Consider the following 13,300-nt stretch of genomic DNA (forward strand, 5'->3'; position numbering starts at 1 on the left):
CTCTATGCTCCTCCTTCTCACCACTCAAACATAGCTGCGTTTTACTGTACTTATGAATCTAAAATGACACAGGCGGCTCATACTGGCGCACAGTGAAAAACTTTACGAAATGAAAACAAGATCATGGATCTCCCTTTTTTTCTTACTGTTGCATTTAAATTTGGAAGAAAAAAAGTTGGCCCCCCTTAACCACGTGTACAACACTGGAGACGCTTTTTAACAGGACAAATTGTATTTTTTAAAACCTCTTGAGTCAAACAACCCCCTTAAATTAGACAATAGCCTCTAATCTTTTTTTGTTTAACTTCCTGGTTTCCTTTTATTTTTGTTATTTTCATCTGTGCTTTAAATTCGGCTGAATGTCTTTAGTGATTCTCAGAAGAAAGTTTGAATAAATTCTTTAATCATGACTCATAGTGGGAAAGTCTAACAACGATGAATGATAGTGAACCACCAAGCCAACAACTGGCTGGGTAGAGTACGGATATTACTCAGGCAAATATTAGCTAAATTCAATTGGGTTCCCTATACAAATAGGACTGCAAACCCAATTAATAATATTATTTCTTCATAACGCATCCATATGCAAACTCCCACTTTCCACCCACAGTTGTCCTGCAGGAAACTTACTGTACAATTCACATCTAGTAACCTGACTCTCGCCAGATGAATGTAGTTCCGCTGAGCTCCACACATCCATCTAGGATCGCTCCATTGGAGATGTATTTCAGAAAGAGGGGCCTTATCAAAAATCCTTGCATATGATTGTATAGACCTGTCCGTCATCGTTACTGAACTGCTACAAGCGCTCGCCAAACCCGATCGGGAGATGGGCGAAAACATTGTTTCCACTAACAAAAGCCTTCAGTGGACAGAAAATAGCAGCATCAATGTTACCGCTTGCTTCTTCGCTGCGAGCCCCAATTGTTGTCTGAATCAAAACAGTCGCTTCTCTGATGCGTCAAATCTACGAAAATCCCGTCCGGCGATCCTGACTGGCTCATCCATTTTATGGGGTATTGAAATCCCTCCCAGTGGCAGAGAGTTCAGATTGATGTGTGGAGCTTGGCGCAACGACATCCATCTGGCGAGAGTTACACATATGTTAGTTGTTGTATATAACCTATGGACAGTTTCACCTGCGGACCATCTAGATAGATCTGGAAACTACATCAAATTCAGCTTTAACCTTGTTCCAGTTCCAGGTTCCAAAACCAGTCGGGTTTGCTAATTGAAATATTCAACAAACCGACTAACTGCTATTGGCAAAACAAGCCAAAAGCAATGCATTCAGCAACATTCTCACTAGAGGATTCTGATTAGTATTGTTTATCTGGCTGCTTTTATGAGGTAGAAATCATTCATCCATTTTCCAACACGCCTATCCCTTGTGGGGTCGCGAGGGGTGCTGGTGCCTATCTCCAGCTATCAATGGGCGAGAGGCAGGGGTACAACCTGGACAGATCGCCAGTCTATCGCAGGGCAACACAGAGACAAAGAGTACAAACAAACATTCTCACTCCTAAGGAGAATTTAGAGAGGCCAAATAACCTAACACTCATGTTTTTTGAACTGTGGGAGGAAGCCGGAGTACCCGGAGAGAACCCACGCATGCACGAGGAGAACATGCAAGATCCATGCAGAAAGACCCAGGACAGCGGTAGGACTTGAACCCAGGACCTTCTTGCTGCATGGCAACAGCGCCACTTTGCAGCTCCAGGTAGAAATCATCAAAAGTCCAGATAAACCTTTTTGTTTCATATGCACGTCACCATATTGGATTTTGATATCAGGGTTGCTGGGGAACTTCTGACTTTCCCTCTTCTCTATTATTTTTTATGTCATACAGTCACAAAAAATAAGAACAGTGTTAAGAAGTTAATTAATTTCAGCAACTCAGATCACCAAGTGATTACAAATTAACAGATGTTTTCAAGCCTTTATTTCTGTTAAATGTGTAGATTTTCTACTTACTGCTAATGAAAACCCAACATTTAAGTGATGCAAATCTAATCTTAAATGTTTCTTTTACATCAGACCAATGAAAACATTTTAATGCAAAATTGGTGTTTCAGTAAAAATTATGGCTAAGACCCATTTAAACAGTATTAATTTCAATTGGTACGTACTTTTAATCTGGCAAATGAGTCTCGTTGGAACGGATATTTTATTGTACTGAACATGACTTTAACACAAAAGACTGAAAGGGTCTGCGTCCTGCTCTACAGTTTTACAAAAGCTGTAAAGGTGGTGGTACTTGACATAAAATGTTAATCACTGTATTATCCCTACAACACAGTTTTAATTTGCTAGAGGAGAAATAAAGGTTAAAACTAAACTAGAACAAATGAACATTACTAGATTCTTTCATTTGGAAACAGTCCTGCCCGATAACTCTTTATCGGGCAGGATCTGCAGCATGTTTTTGTTTTGCGGTATTTTGTTTTTTTCAGGGGGGCAAGCACTGGGACTGATTGTTTCCGCGTTTTAGGTTTCTAGGAAAAGGATCGCCTGCATGTCTCACCATGTTTGACTGGGCAGACCAGCGCACGCAAGAGGCCGTCACACCTTAACGTGGATACATTTTTTGTTGTGTGCTGTTGACTGGGGAAGCTGTGTTGGTGAATGCTGCTGAGCGTGTGTTGGGGATGTTGTTTGGAGATTTGTTATGTGGTTAAATGAAATCCCCTTTCACTTCCTCTTTTACAAAGAAGCCGCTATTTATATGATAATACAGCAAAAAGGAGTATTGTGTATGCTACGATGTTTAAACCCTACTCTGCTCATATTGCAGTCTCTTTCATTCACCTCCTCCCGAGGGGCCACGGAATCCTTTCTTGGTCTGTTTGCTTAAATGCCTTTGCTGTACAAAAAGGATGCCAGTTCTTGCAGCAGGGTTCCTTTTCAGAACTGGAAAATACTGTTTTTACATAACAGAGAATTTAAAAAAAACTATTTATTTTAGCTCCCAAGTCAAGCCAAGGTTCAATAGATTACAAGACATGTATAACAATGAAGGCTGCATACCAAGCCATTCATTTCTAAGAAGGCACAGTTCCCAACAATCAAAAAGGAACAAACGGAAAACAATGAGGAACTGACATGCGGCTTGTTAAGATCTAATGATGATCCTTGTAATAGACAGAAGGCACTTTTAGAAATGATGAATGCATGGGTAGACCTTTGGCACAAAGCGACTGAATATTGCTAATTTCAACTGCCTTTGGGCTTTTCAGGAAGAGTAATGTTTTCTACAGCTGTTTAATGAGCAAGCTAGACATCTGCATTTCCACCCAGACAGGAAGGGGGAGGGGTGAGAGCAACTTTTTTTTTCTAGTCTCCAGATGAAGAACTGGTCTGGACAGTATTCTTAGGGCACACCCTAATGAATGCACATTGTGTTACTAACCTCTGCCAATGAAAAGTCTCAAAAAGACGGGCTGGCACGACAGACAAAAAGCACAACTTTCAGCTCTTGGCTGTGAAAAGGGAAGGAAGCTAAGAAAGAGTGATAGCTCTGTTGAGGCCTCCATTTCCTCAGCTCTCAGGAGTAATGGCCTTATGGGATTCTTTGTAAATGAAACTACTCCATATAGGCAGACACCCTGTCTACTTTTAAGACTAAGCATGAATCTTTCCTTTTTGATGAAGCTGATAGTTGGAGTGGCTTAGGTTATCCTGAGCTATCTCTGTTGTTAAGCTGATAGTCTTAAATTACTGAAGGACATAATGGCCTCTTTCACCAGGTCTTCACCTTTTGATAAACTTCTAAACACTACATCCGGTTTGAATTTTGGTTTTCCTACCTGTCCTAGTTCATGACAGTTTCTCTGGTAGACATAGCTAATGGCTGAACTTCCACTGCAACTAGCCCTATGTGCTCTCTTTCATCCTCCATGGACTTGAAAATTGGCTCAGAGCTTATCTGTTTAGCTGTTTCTGTGCCAAATGACGCCACTCAAGGGAACTACTTTTTCCACGAATAGAAAGTACTCATGTGCACATGAGTTCTTTTGGTATGTAAACCCCCAGTCGAAAGTGTTGGAAGTAAAGTGGCCAGAGATTTATTGCTATTGCTTCAATTTGATCTGTTCTTGAAGTTCTCTATCAAAATTAAGAAGGCAGAGAGACGGACCAAGTTTGGAGATATTCTTAAGGTGGAGAAAAACAAGGTTTAAACAGATACTCGATGCGATTATCAAATGAGAAATGAGGGTCCCGTCATTGAGAGAGGGATGGTTTGACTGGAAAAAGAGATGGTGGTCATTGATGCTGGTCAGAGCTGATGAGGAGTCCTAACCTATATGGCGTCAGCTTTGGGGATGTTCAGCCGGAGAGTTTTGACTCGTCCCAGTCTTTATTTCCTCCAGGCGGTCGATGAGGGTGACGGATGAGAACAAAGCTATAGATCCTGACGAAGATCGTAAAGGTGTTCTTGTTTCGTAAAAAATATGGTCTGAAAAATTCAGATTTCATCATAAAAGACAAAAAGAGGTTTGAATGAGAGATTAGCAACTCCAGGCCTCACAGCTTTTTAACATTGCTGTCTGTTGATCACATCCCTCATAACTCCTGTTTTTTAGAGTTGACTAATTTAACACATGGATTAGATTACCTTCATCCCAGGGTGATCGATCAACCAGTCTAAATGCACAAAGCCAAAAAATGGGAGGAGCTCATGAGTACTATGAAGACAGAAGGAGGGACAAAGGAATGAAAAGATCAGAGGAAAAGGACTGACAACTGACGTCAGCCTCATCAGTAAGCCACCAGTGCAGCGATAACATCCAGTGTCATTCAGATTTGGAGTTATGAGGTCATAACATCTCACACATCGCTTGGACAGAGAAACAACTAGCATTTATACAAATACCAACTGATCCACTTGTCAGACAAGTAGATCAGGAAACATCCACTAACAAACTTTAAGGTGCGCCTAAAGATGAGTCAGCGACATTCAATTTCCAGAATTTGCCACCCGTCACAGCTGTAGGTTAGAATATGCCATCTTTCAAGAACTAGAACCTTCAAGCTGCCTTTTTTAAACTCTTTAGCATTTTTTTTTTTTATAATCTAGATTAAAGGGGTCACCAACATTTTTGAAAGTGAGAGCTACTTCATTGGCGTTGTGTTATATGAAGGAGCTACCAGTACTGACCTTTGAACTAGAAGAGTCAGAGTTCACCTTAACTTAACGTAAAATAAACACATTTTCATGCTTTGTTATGGATATTGTCAGTTTTAAATCTATATAAAATCTATATAAATGCAAACGTGAATAGTAAGAGTAACGGAATAAAATCAAGTTTTAAATGCTGCTCACTGGTGGATTGTGCTTTTTTTTAAACAGCCTCATGGGCACCATGTTGGTGACTCCTGATCTAGATCTTTGTGATTATCTAAAGTCTCATAAATAGAGATTAACTTCTATTCTATTGTCTTTAAGGATTCAACTGTGTAATCAACAGTGACAAACTAACGTGACCTAACTTCATAAACAAGACGTACTACGGTACTCCCACTACTTTGCTTCAAAGAGATTGGATAAGATTCTCAAGAGTAAAAGGATTTAATTATTCTCCACATGTTACACTGTTTTCTCTCATCTTTCCACTGCACATTCTTACAAGAAATCTCAACCATGCCTAGACAACAGTTAGAAATGGATAAAGGATAACATACATTTTTAAGAGACAACTGTTTTGTTTTGTTTTTTAAGGTTCCTTGCAGAATCGCTGGTGCCTGTCTCCAGAGGTCATTGGGCGAGAGGCGGGGTATACCTGGAGCAGCCCATCTCCGGACAACTTACAGACAAACAACCATACATACACATTATTTAAATGTTAAGAATCACAGAATGATCTATTTTCAGAGGAAATTAATCATTGCAAACATTGTTGCTCCATTGCTGTGTTTCATCTTTCAGACTGCAGGAGATGGAGGCCAATTCACAAGTTTCACACTTTTCTGAATCTGTAGTTTTTCATCACAAGTGAGCAGGGAGGAAAAATATCAGTCTTCAAATTGGAAAGAAATGTGCATGTAATTATTGCTTAGAGATTTAGCTCCTTTAAAAAGTAAGAAAGTAAAATGTCATCATCTTTGAATGACACTTCTGTCACATTTGCATCGTTTGTGCCCAGCAAATTCATACACCTGGAACGTTTAATAATATTGTCATATCACAACTATAAAGTTAGATCTATTTCAGAGGGTTTTATGTGTTAGACCAAAACAAAGAAGTGCACAATTCTGACTAAATGTTTTTCAAAACTTTTCACAAATGAAAAATGTGAAAAGTGTGGGAGACCGCCTCGGTTGATAAATTGTAAAACCTACAGGTCTTTCATGGTGTGTCCAGCAGCTTTGACCATCTAGAAACTGAAGTTGGTGCTGATTCGTCTTTGCAAAATAGCCTGGTCAAGTTGAATGGGGGCATGCTTGAGTTTGCATTTCATTTTTTTGTTCTTACCACAGATACTCAGATTTAGGACTTTGACTGAACTGTTCTAATGCATACACTTGCCTTAGACTTTACCATTCAGCTTTAGTTTTGGTCATATGTTTATTCTAGCCCTGCTGCAAAGTGAACCTGAGCCCATGTCAAGTCTTTTGAAGCCATCCATTGTTTTGCTCCAGTATTTCCCTGTTTAGCTCCATTAATCTCCCGTCAGCTTGGACCAGGTCGCCTGTCCCTGCTTAAGAAAAACCTCCCCATAACATGATGCTACCACTACCATGGTTCATTGTACGGTAGGTTAGGGGTGATGTGCAACGCATATTTGTTGTTTTTTATTAAGATGCACAGACCCATATTCAGATTTTTGGATAATGGTTTGAACAGTTCGCTGAGATGTTTAAAACTTAGGAGACGGTTTTATAATCCAACCCTGCTTTAGTGAGCAACCTGAACCACTAATGTCCTCTAACAAGCCTCTAAAAACCTTCAAAGAACAGCTCATGTTGTGTTGGTCTGTCACATAAAATCATAATGTAACACACTGAAAGCTGTTCCTTTAATATTAAACATTTTGAAATAGTTCAATTGAAATGAATACCTCTGCAACTCACGATTCAAAGCTTTCATCCAGTTTAGAAATGTTTGCGGAAGAAGGCTCAAACGTTGATAAGTAAGCACATTGTGAGCATTGTACAACCCAGAGTCAAATTCCTCATATGTGGACACAAACCTGGCATATAAAGTTTATTCTGATTCAGAGATATATATCTGCTGATATCTTTTTAGTTTCCAGTGAACTATTACCAGTGGTGGCTGCAGTTTATCCACTCCTTGTTTGTAGAAAGCCACTTGACGGATTTACTTTTGTATAATATTCTGTCACTGGTGCTTCTGCCAAGGTAGATGTAAACAGCTGCATTTCAAAACCTTGGCAAGACAAATAAGGAGAGAGTTACAAATGCCCTTCAACTCCCCCTGCATCACTGCCTTGAACTGTTGCGTGGCGACTACGATAATTAACCATATGAAAAGGGAAAAAAAAGAGAGGAAAAAACCACTGTGGACGAATGGATTCCAGCATTGGGTGGAGCCACTCTTTAGAGATGAATCAAACCCAAGGAATGGGCACCTCCTCTTCCTCTGCCCTCCTCCATCTAGCTACCAATCTGCCCAAAACAAAGAGAGCGCTCCTCCTGGCAACAGAGTAATCAGGCTGACCAATGAGGAGAAAGGCTTTATATAAAACACATGGAAAAGGTGGAAAGAAGGAAAGCTGGAATCTTTGCTCAACCGCAAGGCTCATGCAGAGTCAACAAATCCTTTTTTCTGTAGAGGGCGGTTGGTTTACTCTGCTCTTATGCTTGTTCCCTTGCTCCTAGACTCTCCCCATTCAGTACAAATAAGGACAAAGAAGCCTTCTTAAACATCCAGCAATATTTATTACATAATATGAAAAACAACACTCAGTGAGATCAACACTGTACAGTATGCACAACCCGATCAGCGGTTTACAAAAATAGCAATCTTGGATTTGCCATACCCCCCCTCCCTCCCCCCTCCAGCATAAATACATAAAGATGTAAATCATGACACAAAGTCATTAACACGCTTGAAAAAAAGTCCAAAATAAGTCTCAGGCTGAACATCTGAGGTTAGGCTCAAGCACAGGGAAAATCTTACACAGAGAAACCACATGTGCTGGCAAAACTCCCCAAACCCGAGCAGTGAGTCATGCTTCCGATGTCAAGGCTAAATCAGACAGAGCATCGCGCAGGCATTTCCCTGTTCTTTCTTTACAAGAGCTTTAGAGCGTTGTCTGTTAAAAGTCATTTTCAAAACCAACAGCATGACACATACTCCCTGGTTTAGAAATGTAGCCTCTAAAACAAAATTCAGTCTTTCAGGAAGTTAATTTACACCAACAAGACATTTCCAAGCAGCAAGGAGTGCCAACATTGCTTCCTCCTCCTCTTTGTCTTCCTTGAAGAAGTCTTCTCCTGTCTCATGATACAACTTTGCTGTATGAGGGTGCAGGCGTTTCAGGTGTGTGTTCGCCCATAAGCCTCGTAGTGTTCGATAGCCTCAGGCTGGATCCACTGGACAGCGTGTTAGGGATGCGGTTTGAGTGATGGACCCCATTGAAACACTCGTAGCAGCGTTTCCCCACCAGGTAGGTGATCTCGAAGATGGAGAGCAGGATGCAGACCAGGCTGCTGACCACCATGAAGATGGTGAAGATTCTTTTCTCGGTAGGCCGAGAGATGAAGCAGTCCACTGTGTTGGGGCATGGGTCCTGACTGCACTTGATGAGCGGCGGGAAGCTGTAGCCCTCGTAGATGTGGTAGAGAAGGTAGACGAAGGTAGCATCCACCCCTATTTTGAAGAACAGCGTGAGGACGTAGGTCCACCACAGGCCTCCACGCTTCTTCCCGGTGTTCTTGTACAGGCGGCGGCAGTTGTCGCCGTACTTTTCCCTGTTCTTTCGCTCCTTCTCCTCCCTGTAGGCCACGTGCATCACCACCAGGAGCGAGGGGCAGGTGACGAAGATGAGCTGCAGGGCCCACAGCCTGATGTGGGACAAGGGGAAGAAGTGGTCATAGCAGACGTTGTGGCATCCCGGCTGGGCCGTGTTGCATTTGAAGTCCTTCTGCTCATCTCCCCACACCTTCTCAGCGGCCACCACAAACACCAAGACCCTGAAGAGGAAAACGACGGACAGCCACACTCTGCCGAACGCCGTGGAGTACTTGCTCACTCCGCTGAGGAGGCCCTGGAGGAATGCCCAGTTCATGTTGGAGTTTGTTCACAGGCCGTCTTCTCTTCCTGTTGATAAAAGGCAGACGAGGCTTCCCTCGGAGCTGAAATGGCACGGATAGACCTAGGGTGCCTATTAACCTGAAAACACAAAAATTACAGTAAATTATAAAGAAAGCAACAAAGAAAAGGGGATTTCAGTAACTTCATATTGTGATGCAGGTTTTAGGATAAACAGTATTTAATCACTAAAGTGTATTTATCTAGTAATAGTTCAGCTAGATAGGAGAATGAGAGTGAGGAAACGCTTAGTAAATCCAGCCCGTCACTTTCTACAGTGCGCTAAAGACGTTCAACTTTGTACATTCCTTGCGTAATTACGACACGATCATGGTCGTCAACAGTTGAAAAAAAAAGAACGGACCCGTAAATCTAGGTTCGAGTCAAACGTTTTACAAAATCATTTCACACACAAAAGAAAATGCAAAAAGAAAAAGATTAACCGTGTCAATAAAAGACAATGTCTGGCCAAGAAGTGGCCAACCCCCCAGACACGATCCTCCACATAAAACACACCGAAAAGCTTCATATCTCCATCTGATCTACTACCGCCCGTCGCATCTGTTTGAATTTACTCACAGTTTAAAGTTTAAAAAGAGTCGCGGAGCCTCAGAGTCGAAGCGGAGCAGCAGTCTTTCTTTGGATCAACAACCCCGACGGGGATCTGAGCGCATTTGCCAGACGGGGAGAGGAGTGAAATAAGGGAGGGGCTGCGAGCCTTTGCGCTCCTCTCCGCTCCGCTCAACCTGCTCAGGTGTGGCTCTGCAACCTAAAAACTGGCTCGACCAATGAAGGGGGAAGGCTCAGGTATGGTTGAAAGGCTCTATTGTCAGACCTTTATGTAAAACATGACCACAACAAGCTCTCCAAACTTAGTGCTTCTTTTTCATCTGAAGATACATGGACATTCTCATATTTAAAATAGGGTCAAAAAAAAAAAAAAAAAAAAAAAAAAGAGGCTAAGAAGCTAAATGTTTTAAAAACGTTCGGTTTCACGCATCTCAGGGAACTCGAATATATAAAAAATACCTCAGTTAAAACAGTGAAATTCAAACGTTTACGATTGAGATTTTTCTCACACATTGTCAGACGGAATATAACGTTTATTTCTGTAAATTTGTATAGCCTGTGGCTCACACCTGATTAAAACAAACAAAAAACTATCAGAAAAATATTACCCAACACTGATAAAAATTCTGTTTTATCCGTAATTATTAATAGCTGTCAAACAGCCAGTCAGTCACTGACACCTTTTACAAAGCGAGAAAGCCATAAAACATTAATGCAAAAATAAACTTGATGTTCGGAGTGCTGTATCCAAGCATATAAATGGAAAGTTTAGTGGAAGGAAAAAGTATGTCAGAAACAGGGATAACCATTGCATTGAGATTCACAATGGGTGGCTGGAGCCAGTCCTTCAGGAGCCAAAACACGAGCAATAGGGTCAAAACCACCAAATTTTTTTGAGTTACGGCACTTTTGCACCAAAGGAAATGTAAAATGCATCTTTCCTTGGCTAAGGATAATAAGAACTGGACTGTTATTCAATGGTCCAGACTTTCTTTTTTCAGATAAAAGTACAATTGCAGTTGATTTTGAAATAAAGGTTCCTAGTTTGGAGGAAGAGGGATTAGGCAATGCATTGAGGTTCCACAGTTATGTCATTATTTGGGGAGCCATGTTATCTAAGGCCTGTTTCACAAAAGTAGAATTTAGAAATCCAGGATAAGAAACAAAGCCAGGCTTGACATAGCGTGATCTAAGCATCCTGGCTTTGTCCGTTTCACAAAGGCTAAACAATGCTCAGTAGGAGCGACTATGTCAGGCCAGGTTTAAGTAATTCAGATAAATGTCTACCCCCAGATTTTTTCAGGAGACCATGAGGTCGATCATAGTTTCACTGATGCTGCAGTGTTGCGTAAGCCAAACTTCAAACCAAAAGAGCGACATCTTTCAACGGAGCCTCATGAGGAAGTGAAGCGCATCATAATCAAGAAAGGAAACACTGCTGCTATTATGAAGGAAAACACATTTGTTTAGAACTACTTTTATGGCGAAATATAAAATAAATGTTATACCATTTTCTCTGATTTATTCGATTCTGTAATTCTAGAGGGTGCTATTACGTTGACCCTGAAGCAGTAGAGCAGCATATATTGAACAATTTTCACCTCATATCAGATTTTAATAATTAATACAATATTGTTTGTGTTTAAAACATTAAACATAGATTCTAAAACATACTCAAATAAGTTAATGTAGGATGCCTTATATGCAATGGAATTACCTGTTCATGATGAAAAATATATAACATAAGATTCTTTCCCTTAGTCATGAAGTCACAGAGCCTCATGGTTTGTATAGTTTTTTTTCTTCTTTTTTTTTTCTTCATTTTGGAGCTGTATGATTGCATGTTTTGTGCACTTGAGGGGAAATATATTTATTCTGGAGGTGGCAGCTAAACAGCGACCCCTAGAGTAGTAGAATATCGTGGAAAATATTGTAACACCGGGCTTCATTGACAACACTTTTGTCTAAGTTTATGACACATTTGCACCATTGTCAGATTTATCTATTTCCCTCACCACATGCTGTAGTCTGTCAAACTTTGACAATCTTTAAAAACACAATAGAACAGTAACATGGATAATAATAAAAGTTAATAATGGTATAGGCTACTATAATTTTAAAATAACAGTGACTGAATCCCAATATGTATCAGTGGAATTTTAATGCATGCTAATAAAAAAATACCAAAACACACAGATAGGAAATCAGAATCACTGACAAAACCTTTTGGTTTCTGATCAGTGTGACCGCTGACTGAACAGAGAAGGCAGCAGGATTCACTAAACCTGGCTGTTTTCCTGGTCTGGAGCAGGCTAATCCAGGCTTAATCCAGCCAGGATATCTGGATCCCAGTTTAATCCTCCATCTTGGTTTGTACAACAACCCTCTGGTAAATCTTTTAGCAAATAAACTCACCTACAGCCATCTGCACTTCCATAACACCTCAGCAGTGCAACAGTCTAATGGACTCCATATTGCATTTTTTCAAATAGGAAGAACACCAACCCATAAGCGAAACCACAATTGAAATAGCAGTTGGTGCTTTTCAGAAATTAAAACCCTTTTCTTTTGGCCTTATGTAATAAAATTTTCTGAGAACCCAAGAACCTGAGTTCTCATTAGCTGTAAACCATAATCATCAATAGTAACAGGAATAAATTCTTGAAATATATCCATCGGTGTGTGATAATTCTCTCAGAGTTTGACTTTTTGAATCAAATTACTGGGGAGACAAAAACATTTTATTTAATTATATCTTGTTTTTATAATACCTGTTTTAGTACCTCAACCAGGAAATGGATAATCCATGAATAACTGTAAAGCTCCAGGTTCAAAGCATGCAGATACATTTAAACTAGTACACACAAATGTAGAAGCAACAGGCCCATTTTACAGCCCCTGTGGTACTCCCTAATGAGGTCATCAGAGAATAAAGTATTCTAAGACTAACCAGCCTTGGCCACACAGTTGAGAGCCGCTTACATATGAGGGCACTTTACAATAAAAGCATCCAAACTTTAAGAGTGTCTTTCAAAGTTTTCCTTTAATCATTAGCCGATCTTTCACTCAATTTCTGTCAAGTTCTTGTGTCTCTTAAATGTGGAAAGTATTGTGTCTGTGTACACTGACCAAAAGTAAATGCAACAAGTTAAAAGGAGCAGTAAGTGAAATTTCATTATTTTAGAAAGAAAGAACTATAAAATGGGATGTGTAGAACTAAAGTTAGCTTTTTAGATGGAATATGGTATGACGTCACACACTATTTTGTGTTGTTTTCCAGTCCCTCGTTTACAAAGCTGTGCCGGCTGCGCGTGCATGTAAGGCTTAGCCCCTCCGTGCCCATAAAATGTCAGAGCATTGGAGCAAAATGGCAGAGAGAACGCCAAGCGGATCGAAACGTTCATCAACAGCATTATAAAGTTACAAGTTGCATCTTAGACATGTTCTTCAGAAAGG

The 13,300-nt window shown here is 40.4% G+C and overlaps 1 protein-coding gene across 1 annotated transcript; it reads right to left on the reverse strand.

Annotated features, from left to right (window-relative positions):
• Positions 1 to 7,874: 7,874 nt before the first annotated feature.
• Positions 7,875 to 10,016, reverse strand: cx34.4 (connexin 34.4). The gene is made up of 2 exons (XM_012862097.3): positions 9,854 to 10,016; positions 7,875 to 9,355 (listed from the first exon to the last, which is right to left on the reverse strand). The coding sequence occupies exon 2, from the start codon at positions 9,249 to 9,251 to the stop codon at positions 8,463 to 8,465; it is 789 nt and encodes a 262-aa protein (XP_012717551.2). The 5' UTR covers positions 9,252 to 9,355; positions 9,854 to 10,016; the 3' UTR covers positions 7,875 to 8,462.
• Between the last annotated feature and the right edge of the window lie 3,284 nt (positions 10,017 to 13,300).

The sequence above is a fragment of the Fundulus heteroclitus genome, chromosome 19, assembly GCF_011125445.2.
Source record: "Fundulus heteroclitus isolate FHET01 chromosome 19, MU-UCD_Fhet_4.1, whole genome shotgun sequence".
Lineage (NCBI taxonomy): Eukaryota > Metazoa > Chordata > Actinopteri > Cyprinodontiformes > Fundulidae > Fundulus > Fundulus heteroclitus.